We start from the raw sequence: 25394 nt of genomic DNA on the forward strand, positions 1-25394 counted from the left end.
ATTTTTTCAGATCGATAAAGATGACCCAACTCGTGTTATCTGTAACATTTGTCAGCAAAAGCTAAGTAGAGGCCAAAAAATACATAGTTTGAGTACTTCATGCATGAACCGGCACATGGACATGAAGCATAAGTTGCAGTGGGAAGCTCAGTGTGCTACAATGCGGCCTAGCCGGCCGGGCCAACCACCGTCTGCCATATCTTGTGCATCCGCGGCCTCTTCATCCTCTGTGACTGGGGGGACAGCAGTCACACCTGTTTTGGGGCGCAGACCTGCCACCTCTTTACCAGCAACAGCCAGCGTGATTGGCAGGTCATCATTTTCTTTGGAGGTGGTAACACCAGCTGGTGTTGAGCGCTGTCCGACAACGATAGCACCACCTTTGGATCAAGGCAACCTAACATGTCCGCCTGCATCTTCCTCACAGACCGGCAGTTTGCCGGGGACACCCTTATCAACCCCGTCTAAGCACAATAGCCAGCCCTCGGTCCCTCAGATGTGGACAAGTAAAAGACCATTTCCTCCTAGCCATGAGAAAGCTAAGAGGTTGAATTTCACCATCTGCAAGCTCTTGGCTACAGAAATGCTGCCTTTCCACCTGGTGGACACAGAGGATTTTCGAGACCTTATGTCCGTCGCAGTGCCCCAGTACCAGATGCCCAGTCGGCACTACTTCTCAAAGAAAGGTGTGCCTGCGCTCCACCAGCATGTCGCACACAACATCACCGCTTCTTTGAGAAACTCTGTGTGTGACAGGGTGCATTTCACCACAGACACTTGGACGAGTAGGCATGGACAGGGGCGTTACATGTCGCTGACTGGGCACTGGGTAACTATGGTGACAGCAGGACAAGGGGCTGCTGTCCAAGTCTTGCCGTCCCCACGAGATGTGCGTCAATCCTCTTTATGTCAAAGTTCCTCCACTGCTTCTGCCTCCTCAACCTCCTCTCGGTCTTCCACCTGCACCCAAAGCCTGTCTGGTCATGCCACAAGCTTTCTAACTGCGCAGAAGGGATCCTGCACACCTCCTTACTATGCTGGCAGTAGGGCTCAACGTCATCAGGCGGTTTTTACATTGAAATGTCTGGGAAATGTGAGTCACACAGCTGAGGAGTTGTGGTCAGCTCTGGAGAACCAATTTCATGAATGGTTGTCTCCACTGGACCTGAAACCAGGGAAGGCCGTGTGCGACAATGCAGCAAACCTGGGTGCGGCCCTTCGCCGGGGCAATGTCACACACGTGCCTTGTATGGCTCACGTGTTGAACCTGGTTGTCCAGCAATTTTTAGCCCCCTATCCCAGACTAGATGGCCTTCTGCAGAGGGCACGGTCGCTGTGTGCTCACTTCCGCCGTTCGCATCCCGCAGCTCAGCGACTTACATCTCTACAGAAGTCGTTGGGCCTGCCACTTCACCGGCTAAAATGCGATGTGCCTACTCGGTGGAATTCAACTCTGCACATGTTGCAGCGACTGTGGCAGCACCGACAAGCCCTGGTGCAATACGTTCTGACGTATAGCCTGGGCCAACGAGATCCAGAGGTGGGGCAAATCACGCTGGAGGAGTGGTCTCAGATCAGGGACCTATGCACCCTTCTGCACAGTTTTGAAATGGCGACGAAGATGTTTAGTGCTGACGATGCCATTATCAGCATGACTATTCCAGTGATTTACATGCTGGAGCACATGTTAAACAGAATTCGGAGTCAGGTGGTGGCACAAGAGGAGGTGGAGGAAGTAGAGGAGGAGGAGTTGTATGCGGAAGGGCTAACATCTGCAAGGTCCAGACGGTCGGCAGCACCAAGGCGGCAGGCATGTGAGGGTGGGGGAGATGGTTTTACCAGGGCGCATGGTAGCAGCCAAACTAGTGAGGAAGGTGCAGGAGCCCAGGAAGAAGTGGAGGACGAACTGATGGAAGACTCATCAGATGAGGGAGACCTTGATCACATTTCTGTTGTGCGAGGTTGGGGGGAGAGGACAGAGGAAGGAAGCATGATTGTTACCTCGCCACCAACACAACAGGGACTTGGTGCTCCTGGATGCGCAACACACATGAGTGCCTTCTTGCTGCACTACCTGCAACATGACCCTCGAATTGTGAGAATTAGAAATAATCCTGACTACTGGGCTGCCACACTGTTAGATCCCCGGTACAAAAGTAAATTTGCAGAAATTATTCCTGCCATAGAAAGGGATGCACGCATGCAGGAGTATCAGCAGAGACTGTTGCAGAATCTTACATGTGCTTTTCCACAAAATACCAGTGGTGCACGTAGTGAATCTCACAGTTCCAACTTGCCAACCGTGGGACCGTCAAGTGTTCAGCACTCAAACCGTAACAGAACCACAGTATCTGCTGGTAACATCAATTTTGCGGAATCATTTCACCACTTTTTTAGCCCATCCTTTGCAAGGCCACAGGAGACAAGAAGTCTGACACATAGTCAACGCCTAGAGACGATGGTACAGGAGTATCTCCAAGTAAACATTGAAGCCATGACTGTGTCACTGGACCCTTGCTCTTTTTGGGCTTCCAATCTGGATAAATGGCTGGAGCTAGCCACTTACGCCTTGGAGATCTTGTCATGCCCCGCAGCCAGCGTTCTGTCTGAACGTGTGTTCAGCGCTGCTGGTGGTGTGCTGACAGATAAGCGCACGCGGCTCTCCACTGATAATGTAGACAGACTCACGTTCATAAAGATGAACAAATCATGGATCCGAAACGACTTTTCTACCCCTGTGTCATCCTGGGGAGAGTAAAAGCTTGATGATTGGTTAAAATCACCCTACCAACCGTTTTAAGCTTTCACATTACTAATCATGTTTATCTGTATCTTGGCTGGAAAATAATTTGGGCTTTGTAGCAGTGTGCAGCACTGATTCTATTAGGCCATCTATAATAAGCTCCACCAGATTTAAAATTACTAATCATGTTTATCTGTATCTAGACTGGAAAATAATCTGGGCTTTGTAGCAGTGTGCAGCACTGATCCTATTAGGCCATCTATACTAAAGCTTCACCAGATTTAAAATTAATAATAATTTTTAGCTGCATCTAGCCCGGAAAATAATTTTGGGGCTCCGAGATGCGCAAGACACATAAGTGCCTTCTTGCTGCACTACCTGCAGCATGACCCTCATATTGTCAGAATTCTAAGTAATCATGACTACTGGGTTGCCACACTCTTAGATCCCCCAAACTTTTCGATCAACCTTTTCATTTTAATAAAGACCAAAAAAATGGTCATTTTTGAAATTATAAGCATTAGCAGGTTGTTAGAAACTGAAATCAAACAGTTTTCAACTCAAAACTTTATTCTAGGTGATGTTACATTTTCACATAGGACCCCTTGTTCGAAAGGAGCTTCTGAACTCTCTCATCCATTGAATTTGTCAGGTTTTGGATGGTTTCTGCTTCAATTGTTTTGCATGAGGACAGAATACCCTCCCAGAGCTGTTGCTTAGATGTGAACTGCCTCCCGCCATCATAGACACTACTTTTAATGATGCTCCAAAGGTTCTAAATGGGGTAGAGGTCAGGGGAGCATGGGGGTCACACCATAAGTTTGTCCCCTTTTATGCCCATATCAGCCAGAGATGCAGATGTTTTATGTGCAGCATGAGATGGTGCATTATCATGCAGAAAAATGATCTTGCTGTGAAATACACGGTTCTTCTTCTTGAACCATGGCAGGAAGTGCTGTTTGAGAAAATCCACATACATTATGGAGTTCATCTTTAGCGCCTTCAGGGATCCTAAAGGGGCCGACAATCTCTCTCCCCATGATTCCAGCCCAAAACATTACTCCACCTCCTCCTTGTTGGCGCTGTAGCCATGTTTGCGTGGGGTGTCCATCAACCAGCCATCCTCCACTCCATCCATCTGGACCATCGAGCGCTGCACGGCACTCATCCATGAACAAAACAGTTTTGAAATCAGTCTTCATGTAATGTTTGGCCCACTGGAGCCGTTTCTGCTTGTGTGAAGTGGATAGAGGAGGTCGACAGGATGGCGTATGCACAGCTGCAAACCTCTGAAGGACCCTGCATCTTGTTGTTCGGGGGACGTTGGAGGCACAAGCAGCTTCAAAAACTTGTCTGCTGCTATGACAAGGCTTTTTTGCCGCTGCTCTTTCAACCTGACGTAATTGCCTGTAGGAAAGAGTCCTCAATTTGCCCTTATCAGCACGCACACGTGTGTACTGTGAATCAGCTACATACTTCTTGATTGCCAAGACACTTCATCCTGATCATCACACAATGTTGATTGTAGTCATGCCTTGACCTAAACACTCCACAATTTGTTGCTTCTCAGCAGCCGACACATCCTTTTTCTTTCCCATTTTGGCAGAAAATGTAGGCTGCTTAATAATGTGAGACAGCCTTCTTAAGTAGTCTTGCCTTTCATTGGACACACCTGCCAAACTAATTAGCACAGGTGTCTGCAATTGCTTACAGTGATATAAAGAGCCCTGACACACATCACCATCAATGAGTTTAACTGACAAACAAACAAATTCTTCCCTTATCACTCCTAAACACTTTTTGCATAATAATTTGGAACACAGTGTACATGTGCTTTTCCACAAAACACCAGTGGTTCACGTAGTGAATCTTACAGTTCTAACTTGCCAACCGTGGTCTGTATGGAGTTGTTCAATAAAGGGCCCAAAATTAAGATAACATAGATGGGAGAGGTCTCTATGAATAGGAATTCCTAAGTATTTGATACCCTGTGAGGGCCAGGCAAAGGGAAAGTTGGACTGGATGGAATCCTATATGGATTTGGGGAGGGAGACATTGAGGGCCTCAGACTTCGCTGCATTGATTTTAAAATTTGACCATGTAACAAAGTGATCTATTTCAGCCATAACAGCATGGATGGATATATGTGATTGAGTGATATATACTAGGACATCATCAGCAAATAGAAAGCACTTGTACTCGGTGCCTCCCACCTCAATCCACCTAATATTGGGGTTATGGCGAATTGATGAGAGCAGGTGCTCCGTCACTAGGATGTATAAGAGAGGGGACAGAGAACATCCCTGCCTTGTCCCATTGGTGATTGTGAAAGGTGATGAAAATGTTCTGACGCGCCCCCTGGGCCTTGGGACACCCGGAGCCGGACCCTTTTTGGTGGATGCTGGTGGTTGTAGTCTCCGTGGCGGCAACCCGGTTCCGTGGCTCAGGGCAGTCAAACCAGTTGCGGAACTATTTATGTGGTTTTGATGTTTAAATGTTCGACTACGCCACCCGTGGATTGCGGTCAGAGTGAACCGCCGCTCCAGGGCAGACCGCTGAGGCTGGTGTTGTGGGTGCAGCAGAGCGTAGCATAACTCCCCAGGGGAGGAGTATAGCCTCAGGGCAGTGTATGCGGAGGATGGGGGTGATGGTGCAGGGCAGCAGCAGTAATGACACGGAGTCAGTGATGCAGTCCAGGGCCTTTACTCACAGTTCTTATTATCCAGACCACGTCTGCAGGTAACGGCTGCCCACGTCGTACTGTGCTCACCAGGTGAGGGGCTCAGACAACTCCCAGATAACTTTGGAGTGCTTCACAGGACCCCCTTTGTGTGTCCTTTGTCTGGCCTTTCTTACCAACCCTTCTGTCCGGCTGCCTCGGGCCTCCTCTTGGTAAACTTGGCGCCAGTTTCCCTGACCCTATGTGGTGCCTTCCTAGCGGGTGTAGCGAGGGGCTGCGCCACATAAAATGTCACAGCCTCCTGTTTCTAGCTGAGGGTCGTTTCCTGCCTCCACTAGTTTCGGGGACCGGTCTCCCCCTTTGGCCTGACCCCTCCACGCAGGTGGATTCGGGCGTGCGGTGGCGACTCGCCCGTCCGCACCCCTGAGATCCCTTCGTTCCTCGTTCCTGGAGCCTTCTCCGCTCCTCTTCCTTCCTTCTCCCTCTTCCAGGCCTGGGCCTCTGTTACTAGGCCCGCCTCCTGAGCAGAGCTCATGCAGAGCCCCTGCTCCCTGCCACTTCTGCTCAGACTTCTCTGCACTGAACTAAGATGGTGCCCACCTTTTATACTCTCTTCTCAATGCACCCAGGAACTGCTTCCTCCCTGCTCCTGCACTACAGGGTTCCCCTTCCTCAGTGTTCCCTCCCCCCACTCCAGCCAGGGACAGGGACTGTCGTGCCCATCTCAGGGGCATATTGGTCGCCCTGCCCCACGGCAATGTGGTGTAATGCATGCAGGTGTCGGGTCCTGATCCACACTACATCCTTACCTGAGAGTGAGATATCACACCTCTGGGTGAGGTGCAATACCTCTGTAGCAACCGAGCCCTCAGGGTGCTACAGTTCCACTTATCTTCAGCCTAGATGACGTATTGCGATACAGGGCCGTGATTTGGGCTATAAAAGGGTCCCCTAGACCCCTACCCCAAGCTTTTTAAGAGAATCATATATGGCGTGCCAGGAGACTCTATGGAATGCTTTCTCAGCATCCAACGAGAGTATCTAATTACAAATTTTTAACTGCATCTAGCCCAGGAAATACTTTGTGCCTAGTAGCAGTGTCTGCTAGTCAGCGGATTATCCTGGCTGTTAACCAAGCTACACCACCTGTAGTTTGGACACTTAATTTTTTCAAAAGAAATGCTTCGGGACCACGGGATACTCAGTGAAGAGCATCAGGAGGCACCCCAAGGCATAGGGGCTGGGACTGGCAGTAGGATGCCTTGCGGTGGACAGCCGAGCTCGATCCTTATAAAAGCTTTTTAACTGCAGCAGCTTTAGTGGACGCTACTGGAGCTGGAATTACGCGGCTGCTGGCATGAGACTTGCCCTCCAATAGATCCTTGTAAATGGATTTAAAGTGTATTCATTCAAATTAGAGAGACAATTTAAATTAAAAAGCTTAGAGCTGCCTCCACCACAGGGGGGCTCGCTCGACCCACCAGCGGACAGGCACCAGTATTGGGAGAGGGGGGCTGGCCTTCAGGGTTCACCGCGGCTCTGGCACAAACCCGGCGACGCGGAGGTGGCACGGGCAGGAGCGGACTGAACGTGTCGGCTTCTCACTTTTTGGATTTTAGAAGGGCATGACATGCCTATATCTGTGTCTCCCCCTCCTTTTACTCCTCCACCTCTTTTCTTTTCGCATGACTATATGTACTTGTCATTTTTCCATGTGTAAGTTGTGTCTTCTGAGCAGTTTGTCAGCTTTTGGACACCTTTGAAGGTGTTTTCTATGTGTTTCTATGTGTTTTTGTTTGCCTGCCATTGGTTTTAATGGTGTTCGAAGGTGCTCGACAAACAGTTCGACGAACAGTTCGGCGAACACACGGGTGTTCGACGAACCGAACCGAACTCGAACACTACGGGGGTGGCTCAACACTAATCGTGTCCAACTCCCGGCTCAATGCAGTATTCACTAAACCATCTCAGACAGATGTCTGTCCAGCCCCTGTTTGAAGACTTCCATTGAAGGAGAACTCACCACCTCTCGTGGCTCTCATGATTCAATTTGTGCAAATAGCCATCGCTGTTTTACACATTGAAAAAGATTACATCAGCCTCTGAAGAATCACATGACGTGGGCATGGCTGGGCAAGCTTCCTCATAGTGTTATACAGCTATCACATCACATGGTATTGCACAGTCAATCAGGAAGAACTATCATAGCCTGTATAAAAGCAGAGGCAAGAAATGCAGCAGCCATTTTGAGTTGAATCTGGATAGTGAGAGAACGTCACAGCTCACAGCTTAGCAATAAAAAAAAAAGGAAAAAATGCTTAAAACATTGAGGAAACTGTGTAATATGTGTCAGCACATCAGTGAAAAATGGGTACCATTAGAGATGAGCGAATCTTTTAAAATGTGAATTTGCTAGCTTTGTTGAATTTTTACAAAACATTGATTCTAAGTGAAAGTGAACTGATTTGCCAAAAATTCAAAGTACTGAAAAGCCTCCAATTGCCCTGAAAACCTGTGTATGACCTTATGAAGTCTCCTAAAGCTCTACCTTTATTTTTCTTTAATGCAAACATAATCTTAGCTATGTCAAAGTGTCTTTAATATATATACGACTATGGGTTTTAAAAAGTTTGGATACAGCATTTTTGATTTGCAGCATATTACGTATTGAACAGCAAAATTTGGCAAAACCGGCGAATTAAAATTTCAGAGGAATCGCTCATCTCTACTGGTGGCCTGTCAATGTCAGATTTGCTGCCATATTGATTAAAATGGGTTTTATGATATTTAGAAAAATATTCTAATAATTAATTTTTTGAGTCCACTAAAAAAAATTTTTGCTAAAATATAATGTAATTTATCTTAAAGGAGCCGTACTCCTATGTATGCTTTAGTTTATTCTGTGCTGTATGAACCACCACACCTTCTTCTAGAGTCCTGGCTTTTGTACATAGATTGGTCACTGAGGCCAAGTTGGTTGCCAGTTAATGATTTGCTCCCTACGAACTACTGTCAGAGCTTCAGTCGCTGATTAATCAGGAAAATCTCCTAATTATCTTTTCATTGGCCTTGAATAATTTGTTAATGCTCTCTGTGACGCATACATCTTTGCATTTTGCAAAACCCCTTTCTTTACAGCTTTGCTGGAGTTTATTTTCCCATTGGTCATTGGATGTTAGTATCGAAGATCACTTGGATATAAAGGGTTGATCTTGGCCAATTTTACACAATTCTCTTAGGACATATTGGTTGTGAGTTTGGCATCGGAGAAAACGTTAGATGATATGAGAGAGCGATGAAGATAGAAGGGAAATCAGTTCTTTTTATTGTACTTGGTGTTAGTCTTCTGGTGGCGGGTGAGTGATGAATATCAGTTTTATGTCTAGTTTTATTTTATTTTTGTTCCTTTTTTGCCATTATTATTTGTATAATAATAAATTATACAATCATTATCATTAATAATATAATGATATTGTGATAGTTATCCTTCGAAGGAGAAGATTGAAGGAGGAAAAAGAGCGTAGTAATTAATTGTAACACTGTGGAAAGGTGAAGTGTATATAAGAAACTCACCCAAAGTGGTTGTGCTGGACAGGCACAACACTGGCAGAAAATTTAGAAGAGGACTAGAGTTTCTCCTCATCCAATGGCCCTGAAGCCACTCCACGTTGAGTTATGCAAGGAAAAAAAAAGAAGAACTTGGGGTGGTGCATCCATCTGAATGTGGAGATCAGACAGTCCATATATCCATATTAAATTTATTGGTTTTAAACACAGATTTTACTGTCAAACCACATTTACCATTAAAAAAAAACTTTTAAAAACACAACGCGTTTCAGCTTCTATGAATCTTCATCAGGTGTTTTTAAATGTTTTTTTTTTTTATGATAAATGTGGTTTGACAGTAAAATCTGTGTTTAGAACCAATACATTTAGTATGAATATATGGACTGTATGATCTCCACATTCAAAAGGAAGCGCCATTTTATTATTATTATTATTATTATTTATAATTATAGCGCCATTTATTCCATGACGCTTTACATGTGAATCTCAAGTTCTTCTTCTTTTTTTTTCCTTGTATATTGTGAGTAGAGATGATTCTAACTGGATTAAAGTATATTTGCTGGTAATAGGCATAAATGACTTAAGAAAAAAAAAACAATCACTTGTTTATGGGTCATCATCATACAACAGCGTCAGACACTTTTTATGTTTCTTTATGGAAGAGGGTCAGCTTTATATAATGTCCCATCGTCCCATCATGGAAGATGGTGAGCCACTTATGTATCATCATGGAAAAGGGACCCTCATACATCATCATGAAAGAGAGTCAGTCACTTATCATGTATCATCATTAGTGTTGAGCGATACCTTCCGATATCGGGAAATATCGGATCGGATTGGATCGGACCGATACCGAAAAAGTATCGGATATCGCCGATTCCGATACCGGAAACCAATGCAAGTCAATGGGACAGAAATATCGGAATGAAAATAAACCCTTTCTTTCCTTGTAGGTTAATTCTACATGAAGGAAAACAACTAAGAATAATGTAGAATGTATTGGGGGAGGTGGGGGAGACAATAAAGGCATAGATGTTTAGCCCAATCAAATGGAATAGCGGGAATTAATATTTTTTTTAAGACGTTCTGAGTTACGGAAATATTGACTATGTTAAGTATTTTTATATTTTGTCAGATATTTATGTTTCACTACTTCCATGCTCTTCACCTTCTTTTTTACTTCTCCCACACTTTCTCCTTCATCATCGTCAGCATCTTTTTCATCCACTTCTTCTTCACCTTCTTCATCTTCTTCTTCACCTTCTTCGTATTATTCTTTTTTTTTACATTCTTCATATTCTACTTCTTCATCTTCTTCATATTCTTCTTCTTCATCATATTCTTATTTGTGACAGGCATTCCTGTAGTTGTTATCTATAAAAGGTTGGACATTACACCTTTCGTTCTGCCCGTCACAAAAGATTTACAACAGGATTTGTCCGCGTTCAGTTTGGCCTGCAGCAGCAGGTCTTTTCCAGGGGCACCACGAGGAGGAACGGACTCACCCCCATACACTGCTTAGTCATCTTCTGCTTATAATTTAGATATTATCTTTTGCTCTGATTTTTAGTCTTATGCTTAATGTTCTTCCGCTTTTTGTTCTGCAGCTTCTTGTATTTCTGCTTCTTGGTTTTCTGTCTCTTGTTCTTCTGTATCTTGGTGCTTGTCTTCTCTTCTTTGTCCTCTTAGTCAACTTCTTCAGGGTCATCTTCTTGGTCTTCTTCGGGGTGGTCTTCAGGGTCGTCATCTTCGGGGGTCCTCGTCTTCTTCGGGGTGGTCTTCAGGGTCCTCGTCTTCTTCGGGGTGGTCTTCAGGGTCCTCGTCTTCTTCGGGGTGGTCTTCAGGGTCCTCGTCTTCAGGGTCGTCATCTTCGGGGTCCTCGTCTTCTTAGGGTTGGTCTTCAGGGTCCTCGTCTTCAGGGTCCTCGTCAGGAAGATCCAGAGTGATTACCAAGAACCATTTCAAAAAGCTTGAACTTGGAAATGTAGCAGAAGGTACAAGAAAGCTGAGGAACTACCGAGGACCAGCTGACGGTACTGGAACCCGGATGGGTAGCAGAAGGTACAAGAGCCAATGGAACTGCCGAAGACCAGCTGACGGTACTGGAACTCGGTTACTAAGCAGGAGGTACCTGTGCCAGAAAGCACTACCAAGGACCAGCAGACGTTGGTGGAACTTGGATACCGAGAAGGAGGCACCTAATCCAAAGCCACTGCCGAGAACCAGCTGACGGTACTGAAACCCGGATGGGTAGCAGAAGGTACCCATGTAAAAAAAAGTTCAAGGCCGCGAGCCGGCCGCAGTTACCAAAACCCACAGTCCTACAGGGGGTGCTTGTCCTATTGGCACTATGGAACCAGCCTTCATTGCCAGATCCCGCAGCCCACATAGGAGTCACCTAAACTGCAGGCACCATAGAGTCGGCTAACCCGACCGCAACACGACAGGACAACGCATTGGAGGCAAAGTGACGTTGACACTACCCGGAAACAGCTGGCGTGCTGGAACCAGGCTGGGCAGGAGGGAGTACCCATGCCAAAGTCACTGCCGAGAACCAGCTGACGGTACTGGAACCCGGATGGGTAGTAGAAGGTACAAGAGCAAATGGAACTACCGAGGACCAGCTGACGGTACTGGAACCCGGATGGGTAGAAGAAGGTACAAGAGCCAATGGAACTGCCGAAGACCAGCTGACGGTACTGGAACTCGGTTACTAAGCAGGAGGTACCTGTGCCAGAAAGCACTACCAAGGACCAGCAGACGTTGGTGGAACTTGGATACCGAGAAGGAGGCACCTAATCCAAAGGCACTGTTGAGAACCAGCTGACGGTACTGGAACCCGGATGGGTAGCAGAAGGTACCCATGTAAAAAAAAGTTCAAGGCCGCGAACCGGCCGCAGTTACCAAAACCCACAGTCCTACAGGGGGTGCTTGTCCTATTGGCACTATGGAACCAGCCTTCATTGCCAGATCCCGCAGCCCACATAGGAGTCACCTAAACTGCAGGCACCATAGAGTCGGCTAACCCGACCGCAACACGACAGGACAACGCATTGGAGGCAAAGTGACTTGACACTACCCGGAAACAGCTGGCGTGCTGGAACCAGGCTGGGCAGGAGGGAGTACCCGTGCCAAAGACACTGCCGAGAACCAGCTGACGGTACTGGAACCCGGATGGGTAGTAGAAGGTACAAGAGCAAATGGAACTACCGAGGACCAGCTGACGGTACTGGAACCCGGATGGGTAGAAGAAGGTACAAGAGCCAATGGAACTGCCGAAGACCAGCTGACAGTACTGGAACTCGGTTACTAAGCAGGAGGTACCTGTGCCAGAAAGCACTACCAAGAACCAGCAGACGTTGGTGGAACTTGGATACCGAGAAGGAGGCACCTAATCCAAAGGCACTGCCGAGAACCAGCTGACGGTACTGGAACCCGGATGGGTAGTAGAAGGTACAAGAGCAAATGGAACTACCGAGAACCAGCTGGCGGTGCTGGAACCCAGGGTAAATACTGAAAACAGAGTGGAGCCAGAGGTGTAATTGGAGCAAGTTTTAAATCAGTAGTACAGTGGATGTGGACAAAGCAGGAGAATTTGCCGGACACACAGCAGGGGAACAGCTGACGTTACTGAACCCCAATAACACTGGAGCAAGCGTTGACTGTGCAGACGGCACTTCTGAGCAGCAACTAGCGGTATTGGAGCCCAGGGTAAATACTAAAAACAGAGGAGCCAGAGGTGTATTTGGAGGAGGTTTTAAATCAGTAGTACAGTGGATGTGGACAAAGCAGGAGAATTTGCCGGACACACAGCTGGGGATCAGCTGACGTTACTGAACCCCAATAACATGGCAGCAAGTGTTGACTGTGCAGACGGCACTTCCGAGCGCCAACTGGCGGTGTTGGAGCTCAGGGATAATACTGAAAACAGAGGAGCCAGAGGTGTAATTGGAGCAACTTTAAAATCTGTAGTAGTGAGAATGTGGACAGAGCAGGAGAAATTGCCGTCCGCACAGCAGGGGAACAGCTGACGTTACCGAACCCCAATAACACGGCAGCAAGTGTTGACTGTGCAGACGGCACTTCCGAGCACCAACTGGCGGTGTTGGAGCTCAGGGATAATACTGAAAACAGAGGAGCCAGAGGTGTAATTGGAGCAACTTTAAAATCTGTAGTAGTGAGAATGTGGACAGAGCAGGAGAAATTGCCGTCCGCACAGCAGGGGAACAGCTGACGTTACTGAACCCCAATAACACGGCAGCAAGTGTTGATTGTGCAGACGGCACTTCCGAGCGCCAACTGGCGGTGTTGGAGCTCAGGGATAATACTGAAAACAGAGGAGCCAGAGGTGTAATTGGAGCAACTTTAAAATCTGTAGTAGTGAGAATGTGGACAGAGCAGGAGAAATTGCCGTCCGCACAGCAGGGGAACAGCTGACGTTACTGAACACCAATAACACGGCAGCAAGTGTTGACTGTGCAGACGGCACTTCCGAGCGCCAACTGGTGGTGTTGGAGCTCAGGGATAATACTGAAAACAGAGGAGCCAGAGGTGTAATTGGAGCAACTTTAAAATCTGTAGTAGTGAGAATGTGGACAGAGCAGGAGAAATTGCCGTCCGCACAGCAGGGGAACAGCTGACGTTACCGAACCCCAATAACACGGCAGCAAGTGTTGACTGTGCAGACGGCACTTCCGAGCACCAACTGGCGGTGTTGGAGCTCAGGGATAATACTGAAAACAGAGGAGCCAGAGGTGTAATTGGAGCAACTTTAAAATCTGTAGTAGTGAGAATGTGGACAGAGCAGGAGAAATTGCCGTCCGCACAGCAGGGGAACAGCTGACGTTACTGAACCCCAATAACACGGCAGCAAGTGTTGATTGTGCAGACGGCACTTCCGAGCGCCAACTGGCGGTGTTGGAGCTCAGGGATAATACTGAAAACAGAGGAGCCAGAGGTGTAATTGGAGCAACTTTAAAATCTGTAGTAGTGAGAATGTGGACAGAGCAGGAGAAATTGCCGTCCGCACAGCAGGGGAACAGCTGACGTTACTGAACCCCAATGACACGGCAGCAAGTGTTGACTGTGCAGACGGCACTTCCGAGCGCCAACTGGCGGTGTTGGAGCTCAGGGATTACAGTTCAGGTGGTAGAAACATGAACAGAACAGGAGACCTGGATACTGTTGCCAACCAATTATTTATTCTGGAAGAGGACTGGCAAATTCATGAGAGATCCAGGCCTTGTTCATTTTGAGAAAAGTAAGCCGGTCAACGTTATCGGAGGATAGTCGCATGCGACGGTCTGTTAGTACACCACCTGCGGCACTAAAGACGCGTTCCGATAATACACTAGCAGCAGGGCAAGCTAGCACCTCCAATGCATACTGACTAAACTCTGGCCATGTATCCAGCTTACAGACCCAAAACTTGAAGGGAGAAGAGCCGTCTGGGAGTACACTAAGAGGGCAAGACATGTAGTCTGTCACCATCTGACGGAAACGTTGCCTCCTGCTGACTGGAGCCGTCTGTGATGGTGTAGACATTTGTGGCGGCAGGGACACAAAACTTTGCCACATTTCGGCCATACTGGTCTTGCCTTGTGCTGAGGCGCTGCTTCTGCTCCCTCTTTGTGCAGAGCTTCCTCCACTGCCTCGACGCAGTGAGCTGCTTTGTAAAGCACTAGCAGCACTGCTCTCGGTTGGAATGGAGAACATGATGGAATGCACCAGTGCGTCTTGGTACTCCCGCATTTTACGCTCCCGGTTCAACGGTGTTAAGAGGCTTTGTAAGTTGTCCCGGTAGCAAGGATCTAGGAGGGTGGACACCCAATAATCAGCCGTGTTGAGAATGTGGGCGATGCGGCAGTCGTTTCTCAGGCACTGCAGCATGAAATCAACCATGTGCTGCAGACTGCCAACTGGCCAAGAAACGCTGTCCCCTGCTTGAGGCGTGATCTCTGCCTGCTCTGCATCACCCCACCCTCGCTCTAGATACTGACTACTAGAGCATTGTGTACCTCCCTCCTCTGGACAGATGTCTTCCTCATCCATTGACTCCTCCTCATCCTTCTCACAAAGTGTCCCCTGCCTAGGCCTTTGTGAGGAACCACGTTGCGCAGACTGTAGAGAAGCAGATGGCATTTGTGACTCCTCATCCTCCACCTCTTCCAAAACCTCTTCCCTTAGTGCTTGCAGTGTTTTTTCAAGCAGGCAGATAAGGGGGATAGCAATGCTGACTAGTGCATCATCTGCACTCGCCATTAGCGTGGAATAATCGAAGGCACGCAAAACGTGGCAAATGTCCTTCATAGAGGCCCACTCAGTGGTGGTGAAGTGTGAACGGCGCGCACTGCGACTGGTTTGCGCCTGCTGCAGCGGGTACTCCATTACTGCTGCCTGCTGCTCACACAACCTCTCCAACATATGTAACGTTGAATTCCACCTGGTGGGTAGGTTACATATGATGCGATGTTCCGGAAGACGTAATCGGTGCTGCAGAGCTGCAATGCGTGATCTTACATTGCTGGAATGCCGCAAGTGAGCGCACTCTATGCGGACCTTGTGAAGCAGTGCATCAAGATCCGGATAGTCCCTCAAAAAACTCTGCACGACCAAGTTGAGCACATGTGCCAGACATGGGATGTGAGTGAGGTTGCCTAGGCCCAGAGCTGCCACCAGATTTCGGCCATTGTCACACACTACCATGCCTGGCTGGAGATTCGCTGGCACAAACCACACGTCGCTCTGCTTCTTGATGGCATTCCAGAGCTCCTGCGCTGTGTGGCTTCGATTCCCCAAAGAAATTAATTTTAATACGGCCTGTTGACGTTTGGCCAAGGCTGTGCTCATATTGGTCACCATAACAGGTAACCGTTCACGGGTCGATGTGGAGGTAGACCGTGACGGCTCCTGCAGCGCTGATTCAGAGGAACTGGAGTATGAGGAGGAGTCAATGTGTACAGACTGGATTCCTGCAATCCTTGGAGTTGGCAGAACACGTACAGCGCCACTCTCAAGATCTGTACCCGGCTCCACAACATTTACCCAATGGGCAGTGAGGGAAAGGTATCGTCCCTGTCCATGCTTACTGGTCCACGCATCGGTGGTCAGGTGGACCTTGCTACTGATGGCGTTTTGTAGCGCATGTTTAATTTTTCCCTCCACATGATGTTGCAGGGCAGGGACGGCTTGCCTGCTGAAATAAAAGCGGCTGGGCACGTTGTATTGTGGGACTGCCAATGCCATAAAGTTAGGGAATGTGTCAGTCTCCACCAGCCTGAATGATAGCATTTCAAGGGCCAGTAGTTTAGCAATGCCAGCATTCAGAGCCTGTGCTCGGGGGTGGTTTGCCGAGTATGGGCGCCTTTTCTGCCATGCCTGTGCTAACGATGGCTGTAGACTGGCCTGGGAGTGTGAGGATGACTGGGAAAGTGGTGCTGTGGGTGGAATTACACTGTGTCTCTGTACAACAGGGCCAGAGATTCTTCCATGGCGATCCTGTGAGGAAGCCGAACCAGCTGTGTGTGAGCTGGAGGAAGAGGCTACAACACGAGCTGAAGAGGTGGTAGGTGGCGCTGTAGGTTGGCCTAGGTCTTCAGTGTGTTTTTGTAACTCCACCACGTGCTTGGTCCGCACATGTTTCCACATATTTGTGGTATTGAGGTTGCTGACACTTTTCCCTCTTTTCACCTTCTGATTACACAGCTTGCATTTGACAAAGCAAATGTCATCTGCAACTGTGTCAAAAAAGGACCAGGCACTGCAAGTCTTGGGAGCACCCGCTTTGGATTTTGGAAGAGCCATGCTCCTAATGGGTGCTGAAGTGGAGGCTACAGGCAACCAAGTCTGCCCCCTCCCTCTCCCTCCTTTTTGGGCTGTTCGGGGAATCTCTTCCTCAGAGCTGCTCCCACCACCTTCCTGTCCCTCACGCCATGATGGGTCAAGGACCTCATCATCTACACCACCCTCTTCAAACAACTGCTTCTCCTGGGTAGTCTCGACAGCACAGTACGCACCAGAAAGTGGCACCTGAGTCTCATCATCAGATGCGTACTGAGGTGTGCTGCTGACCATAGGCACTGGCCCACCCGCCTCTTCAGATTCAGAGAGACAAAACGGTTGCGCATCACTGCATACTATCTTCAAATTCTCGAATTCTGCTTGGCTGGCCCCCTCTTTCCAAGCCAAGAGATTCAGAGAACAGAAGTAGAGATGGCTCCTGTCCAGGGCTCTCTGACTGCCTGGGCAATTTGGCAGGTGGTGAAGAGACAGATGGGTGCTATTTAGTGCTCAGGACCTGAGAGGATCTGGAACTAATTGAAGTCGATGCGTTAGCTGCCATCCATCCGACAACGGCTTCAATTTGGTCCTCCCGCAGCAGTGGGGTACGGCTAGCTCCTACAAAGCTGCGCATAAAGGACTGTTCCCTGGTAAAACTGGGGGATGCTGAGTCACTGGTGCCCGCAGCAGGCACAGAATCCCCACGTCCTCTCTCTGCAGGCACAGAATCCTCACGTCCTCTCCCTGCAGAAACTCCACGCCCACGCCCACATCCACGACCACATGCCTTACTCCCTGCCTTCTTCATCTTGGTAGACTGATAAAGATAGGCAGAAAAGTACTAAGGGCTTAGTGTGCTTATTCCTGAACAGCTGCTAACAGGTATAAGAAACACTAATTTTATAAAGTGTGGACTAGACTTTAGTATGAGCTAATGTGGCCTACACAACTGTAAAGTGGAGTGTTTGGTGAACTTTATTTAGGTTTTTTTTGTCACAAAAAGACACTGGATGTGCCTAAAGATGTAATAACGATAGTATCACAAACTTTTTGTAGCTATTACAATGTAGGAAGGTAACCTACAATGCAATAGATGAGGCTACAAAAAATAGGCTAATACTAATCTGGCTCGGGCTGCAGGGCCCAATGCTGCAGAAAGGCTCCTCTAACTACTCCTATATAGTGTGTTTGGAACCAATTTAGCTGAATACGGATGCAACCACCACACTAATAGGAGAAATCAGGAAAAATTATTAATTGGCAAAAAAGGACAATGTATGAGGCAGTGACACACACTGAGTGCACTACAACCAGACGTGGTTGAAGCACACACTACAGGGTGAGCTGCACTCACACACCAGACCTTGCAGACAGCGGTGAACAGTACAGATGCAGAGCACTGTGCACTAGCGCTGCAAGACCAAAAAAATTTCTCTATCTACTCCTATATAGTGTGTTTGGAATCAATTTAGCTGAATAAGGATGGAACCACCACACTAATAGGAGATATCAGGAAAAATTATGAATTGGCAAAAAAGGACAATGTATGAGGCAGTGACACACACTGAGTACACTACAACCAGACGTGGTTGAAGCACACACTACAGGGTGAGCTGCACTCACACACCAGACCTTGCAGACAGCGGTGAACAGTACAGATGCAGAGCACTGTGCACTAGCTCTGCAAGACCAAAAAAATTTCTCTATCTACTCCTATATAGTGTGTTTGGAACCAATTTAGCTGAATACGGATGGAACCACCACACTAATAGGAGATATCAGGAAAAATTATGAATTGGCAAAAAAGGACAATGTATGAGGCAGTGACACACACTGAGTGCACTATAACCAGACGTGGCTGAAGCACTTGTTAGAACTCTCCTGTTAGGTTTTTTTGTTTGCTGGTCACATGACCATTTTTGCCTATTTAATCCGGCTCCGCCCTCCTTGCCTTGCTGGACTTCATTGTATTTACTACTCTTGAGCTAGCTTGGTGCTCTGGTGCCGTTCTCTGTTAGTTTTGCTAGGTCTTCTGACCTCTATACTTTTTGTTGTGTGTTTGTCTTTGACTGCTACTATTTCTGCTAGGAGGTGTCCAACTTATCCCAGTCCCTAGTTCTTGTAGGGATACCTCCCTCACATCTATAGGTCTTCGTACAGACTAGCCGAGGACTTTAGCGGGTCTGATCGCAGGATCAGGTTCCCCGTTACATCGTAGGGATCTAGTTTAGTTCTTTTGTAGGGACAGATCTCCTGTCTTTCCTTAGTCTCTGTAGCAGATCATAACAGTAAGTCCAGCCCTAAAAAAAAAAAAAAAAAAAAAAAAAAATTTCTCTAAGGAAAGACCTCCAGTTTTCCATCATGGTCTCGGTTCAAGATTTGGCTCAACGCTTGCAGGGACTCTCTCTGGAGGTGGTCAAGCTCCAACAACACGTGAGTAGCTGTCCTGGAGCACATTTTGTTGAACCAAAGGTACATCTGCCTGATTTATTTTTTGGCGAACAACAAGATTTTTTTTCTTTTAAAAATGCTTGTTTATTGTATTTTCGTTTGAGACCCGGATCCTCTGGTGATGAATCACAGCGCATAGGGTTCATAATGTCACTTTTGCGCAAAGATCCTCAGGGATGGGCCTTCTCTCTCCAACCTAGTGATCCGTGCTTTAGATCAGTGGATAGTTTTTTTTCTGCTTTGGGTTTGTTGTACGATGATCCTGATCGTGTCTCATCTGCTGAGTCTGAATTAAGACGTTTGAGGCAGGGATCGGATAATGTGGAAAAATATTGTTCTCACTTCCGTCGGTGGTCTGCCCAGGTGGGGTGGAACGATTCAGCTTTGAAAAGCTTGTTTCTTGCAGGGCTAGGTGAAAGGGTTAAGGATTTACTGATTGCTTATCCCACACCTGGAAACTTGCAGGAGGCAATGCAATTAGCTATACGGGTGGACAGGAGACTGCGTGCAAGGATTAATGAGAGCAAATCCTCTGCTATGTCAACTCCGAGTCTTGAGAGGGTCTGTGCTGACAATGGAGAGCCGATGGAGATTGGTGCGATGGCACCCCGCTCTCAGGAAAAAGACCGCAGGCTTTCTGAAGGCTTGTGCTTCTATTGCGGAAATTCTGGTCATTTTATTAAGAGCTGTGTGCTTCGTATGAAGAAAGAAAAAAAAAATGGTCAGTCATGCCCGTATTGCCTGTTTAAATTCTAAGGGAGTATTCCTATCTGCCACTACTGCTGCTCAGGATGAATTAATTGAATTTCGGGTATTTTTGGATTGTGGTTCTACTCTGAATGTGATTGATGGGGGATTCTTGGAAAAACTTAGATTAGAACCTAAAACTTTGTCATCCCCTATTTCTGTGGTTTCTGTTGATGGCTCTCCCTTGAAGAGTGTTACTCACAAGGTCTGTGAATTTCCCCTCACTATTAATGGTATTCATCAAGAGAATTTGGATTTGGTGGTATTGGATAATTTGCCTTCTCCAGTAATATTGGGGTTACCCTGGTTAAAATTGCACAATCCTGTATTGGATTGGTCTACCAACGAAATTAAGTCCTGGAGCCCTAAGTGTTATGACAAGTGTTGTAACGGGCGCATTGCTGCTGTGGAAAAAGGGGAATTACCTGTACCCATTCAGGATTTTTGGAGAGTTTTTTCTGAGGAGGAGTCGCAAATTTTGCCTCCACATAGAGACTATGATTGTACCATTGAATTTGTCCCTGGAGCGACTCTTCCTAAAAGTCGTTTATTTAATCTGACAATTCCTGAGAGAAAGGCTTTGGAGGAATACATACAGACAACCTTGGCCGCCGGTCACATTAGGCCTTCCAAGTAGAGATGAGCGTTGTTCTACTCGAGCTGTTCGCCAATCTCAAATTCGAGCTGTTTTGGGCGGTGTTCGAGCCGTTCGGCGAACACGAACAATTTGAGAAAAATTCGGCTGTTCGAGGTTATGTTCGATAACTGTTCGTGCACCAAAATCATAACTGGATTTTTTCTCAGTAATGATGAAAATTAATGTTAATACGCAGTTTGAGTGTACAGCGGGGTGGGGGGAGGGGCAGGGGATGGATCTCTGCAGGAACAATGAAGATCTCCATTTTTTTTTCTCTTTCCCGCATTTACAGTGGGGAGGTGCAATCTGTCAGCCTATCAGCAGCGCACACACGGAGCGAAGTGCTTTTTTTCACACAAGCAAGGGCATGTGTCATTGGCAGTGTATGTCACATGTCCTTGCCCTATAAGAACAAGCCATTTTCCCCGTCGCCACCATTTTCTCACTGCTGCAGCTGCGTGTTAGACGGCACCGCTGTTGCTGTGTGCGCTATACCTTGTTAATTTCAAGCCAATTTTCGCACAAATATACAGATAGCTTGGGAGTAGGGAATAGTTGTGATTGCAGTCCTTTTAAGGACTAGGTTACAGCATTTCCTACGACTTTTATCAGGGAGGTCTGTGCTCTTAAATAGATCGGTTGTGGGAGTAAAGACTAATTGTAATTGCAGTCCTTTTCAGGACTAGGTTACATCAGTTCCTATCAGTTTTTGCCAGGCAGGTCTGTGCCAGTGCTGTGCAAGTTTTTTTCACAGCATTTGGCTGAATCTAGCAAAGCTAATCCTTTGTGGCCTATTGCAGAGTGTGTTAGTCAGTGGAGTAGCCTATCTGTGTTGCAAGATATACCACCTGTGTATAGAATAGCAATTTTTTTACTGCACCTAGTGAAGTAAAATCTTTTGGGCATAGCATCATTCTATTAGTCCATCTATACTGACCTCCATCAGGTTGCAAATTAAAACTAATTTTTATCTGCATCTACAGTACCTCTGAAAAAATATTTGGGCTTCTAGCAGTGTGTGGGACTTGTTCTATTAGTCCATCTATACTGACCTCCATCAGGTTGCAAACTGAATATATTTTTTTCTGCATCTACCTCTGAAAAAATATTGGGCTTCTAGCTGTGTGTGGGTCTTGTTCTATTAATCCATCTATACTGACCTCCATCAGGTTGCAAACTGAATATAATTTTTTTTCTGAATCTAGCTTTGAAAAAATATTTGGCCTTCTAGTAGTGTGTCGGACTTTCTCTATTAGTCCACCTATACTGACCTCCATCAGGTTGCAAATTAAAACTAATTTTTATCTGCATCTACAGTACCTCTGAAAAAATATTTGGGCTTCTAGCTGTGTGTGGGACTTGTTGTATTAGTCCATCTATACTGACCTCCATCAGGTTGCAAACTGAATATATTTTTTTCTGCATCTACCTCTGAAAAAATATTTGGCCTTCTAGTAGTGTGTCGGACTTTCTCTATTAGTCCATCTATACTGACCTCCATCAGGTTGCAAATTAAAAATAATTTTTATCTGCATCTACAGTACCTCTGAAAAAATATTTGGGCTTCTAGCTGTGTGCGGGACTTGTTGTATTAGTCCATCTATACTGACCTCCATCAGGTTGCAAACTGAATATATTTTTTTCTGCATCTACCTCTGAAAAAATATTTGGCCTTCTAGTAGTGTGTCGGACTTTCTCTATTAGTCCATCTATACTGACCTCCATCAGGTTGCAAATTAAAACTAATTTTTATCTGCATCTACAGTACCTCTGAAAAAATATTTGGGCTTCTAGCAGTGTGTGGGACTTGTTCTATTAGTCCATCTATACTGACCTCCATCAGGTTGCAAACTGAATATATTTTTTTCTACATCTACCTCTGAAAAAATATTGGGCTTCTAGCTGTGTGTGGGTCTTGTTCTATTAATCCATCTATACTGACCTCCATCAGGTTGCAAACTGAATATATTTTTTTCTGCATCTACCTCTGAAAAAATATTTGGCCTTCAAGTAGTGTGTCGGACTTTCTCTATTAGTCCATCTATACTGACCTCCATCAGGTTGCAAATTAAAACTAATTTTTATCTGCATCTACAGTACCTCTGAAAAAATATTTGGGCTTCTAGCAGTGTGTGGGACTTGTTCTATTAGTCCATCTATACTGACCTCCATCAGGTTGCAAACTGAATATATTTTTTTCTGCATCTACCTCTGAAAAAATATTGGGCTTCTAGCTGTGTGTGGGTCTTGTTCTATTAATCCATCTATACTGACCTCCATCAGGTTGCAAACTGAATATATTTTTTTCTGCATCTACCTCTGAAAAAATATTTGGCCTTCTAGTAGTGTGTCGGACTTTCTCTATTAGTCCATCTATACTGACCTCCATCAGGTTGCAAACTGAATATAATTTTTTTCTGCATCTAGCTCTGAAAAAATATTTGGCCTTCTAGTAGTGTGTCGGACTTTCTCTATTAGTCCATCTATACTGACCTCCATCAGGTTGCAAATTAAAACTAATTTTTATCTGCATCTACAGTACCTCTGAAAAAATATTTGGGCTTCTAGCTGTGTGTGGGACTTGTTGTATTAGTCCATCTATACTGACCTCCATCAGGTTGCAAACTGAATATAGTTTTTTCTGCATCTACCTCTGAAAAAATATTGGGCTTCTAGCTGTGTGTGGGACTTGTTCTATTAATCCATCTATACTGACCTCCATCAGGTTGCAAACTGAATATAATTTTTTTCTGCATCTAGCTCTGAAAAAATATTTGGCCTTCTAGTAGTGTGTCGGACTTTCTCTATTACTCCATCTATACTGACCTCCATCAGGTTGCAAATTAAAACTAATTTTTATCTGCATCTACAGTACCTCGGAAAAAATATTTGGGCTTCTAGCTGTGTGTGGGACTTGTTGTATTAGTCCATCTATACTGACCTCCATCAGGTTGCAAACTGAATATAGTTTTTTCTGCATCTACCTCTGAAAAAATATTTGGCCTTCTAGTAGTGTGTCGGACTTTCTCTATTAGTCCATCTATACTGACCTCCATCAGGTTGCAAATTAAAACTATTTTTTATCTGCATCTACAGTACCTCTGAAAAAATATTTGGGCTTCTAGCTGTGTGTGGGACTTGTTGTATTAGTCCATCTATACTGACCTCCATCAGGTTGCAAACTGAATATAGTTTTTTCTGCATCTACCTCTGAAAAAATATTTGGCCTTCTAGTAGTGTGTCGGACTTTCTCTATTAGTCCATCTATACTGACCTCCATCAGGTTGCAAATTAAAACTAATTTTTATCTGCATCTACAGTACCTCTGAAAAAATATTTGGGCTTCTAGCTGTGTGCGGGACTTGTTGTATTAGTCCATCTATACTGACCTCCATCAGGTTGCAAATTCAAAATAATTTTTTTCTGCATCTAACCCAGCCAATAGTTTTGGCCTAATACCACAGTTTGGCCACTCAGCTCTGCTCGGTTACCATCCATTGTTTTTTTGTGCAAACAACTCCAGAGTTGTGAATTAGTTAACCACCAAAATGAGTGGAAAAAGGCCTGCTGCTGGTGGAAAGGGGAATAGGCGTGTTGGGAAGGGGAAAAAAGGTTGTGTCCGTGGGGTAGGTGTTAAAGCAACAGTAACATCTGCAGAAGAAAGACCATCTTCCAGCCAAACTAAAATGTCTACTTCTTTTAGCGGACAATGTGATAAGATCCCTTTCTTACGGCCACGCCAATCGCTACAAATTCCAGATGAGGCACAAAAACAGCAGGTGCTTCAACGGATATCAAGTGCTCCTTTAAGTGGGCTCTCCTCCACATCAACTTCAACATCACAAATACTCCAGTCCTCAAAGGTGTCACCCAAATCGCACTTGCTTCCTCACAGCTCCCAAATCTCCAGCTGCCCGTCTGAGTATGAGGTAGAACAGATGGTTGAGTCTGCAGAGCTGTTTACTCATACTATAGCCTGGGAATCAGAGGTCGACTCCAGCGCTTCTGTGAATCCAGACGAGGAAATGATCTGCACTGATGCCCAGAATCTTTATGAGTCGGATCCAGGACCAGACGCAGAAGGTTCTGACCATAATGTAGACCCTCATTCCCAAACTGTAACTCCTGTTGGTGGAGACAATGAGGAAGACGATGATAAGACTCAAATACCTGATTGGAGCGACAACTTTAGTTTTTTGTCAGGGCAGGAACAGGTTGGCTCTGAGGACGACGGGTGTGATAACGCACAGGGTGATGATGATGAGGTCGGAGATCCCACTTACTGTCAACCCACAGTCAGCCAAGAGATGAGGTCAGCAGAGGAGGTGGAGGAAGATGCTAGTGACGACGAGGTCAGGTTGCGCCTTCCTGGACAGAGACGTAGTACTGGAAGCACGTCAACAACTGCATCCTCAAACAGAACTCTGCCTCTCACCACAAGTCGTGGTGGCTCTTCAGGTCGCATGGGTGCTAAGCCTTGCATAGCCTGGGCATTTTTTCAGATCGATAAAGATGACCCAACTCGTGTTATCTGTAACATTTGTCAGCAAAAGCTAAGTAGAGGCCAAAAAATACATAGTTTGAGTACTTCATGCATGAACCGGCACATGGACATGAAGCATAAGTTGCAGTGGGAAGCTCAGTGTGCTACAATGCGGCCTAGCCGGCCGGGCCAACCACCGTCTGCCATATCTTGTGCATCCGCGGCCTCTTCATCCTCTGTGACTGGGGGGACAGCAGTCACACCTGTTTTGGGGCGCAGACCTGCCACCTCTTTACCCGCAACAGCC

At 46.3% G+C, this 25394-nt stretch overlaps 1 protein-coding gene across 1 annotated transcript in view; it reads left to right on the forward strand.

Annotated features, from left to right (window-relative positions):
• Positions 1-8585: 8585 nt before the first annotated feature.
• LOC141167072 (uncharacterized) overlaps positions 8586-25394 on the forward strand; it is a 169053-nt gene continuing 152244 nt past the window's right edge. The window contains exon 1 of the mRNA XM_073654412.1: positions 8586-8779. Within this exon, the coding sequence (XP_073510513.1) occupies positions 8719-8779 (61 nt within the window). The 5' untranslated portion in view covers positions 8586-8718. The remainder of the gene's footprint in view (positions 8780-25394) is intronic.

Source organism: Phyllobates terribilis, unplaced genomic scaffold (assembly GCF_046119375.1).
Source record: "Phyllobates terribilis strain yellow unplaced genomic scaffold, ASM4611937v1 Scaffold_11__3_contigs__length_659146591, whole genome shotgun sequence".
Taxonomy (NCBI): Eukaryota; Metazoa; Chordata; class Amphibia; order Anura; family Dendrobatidae; genus Phyllobates; species Phyllobates terribilis.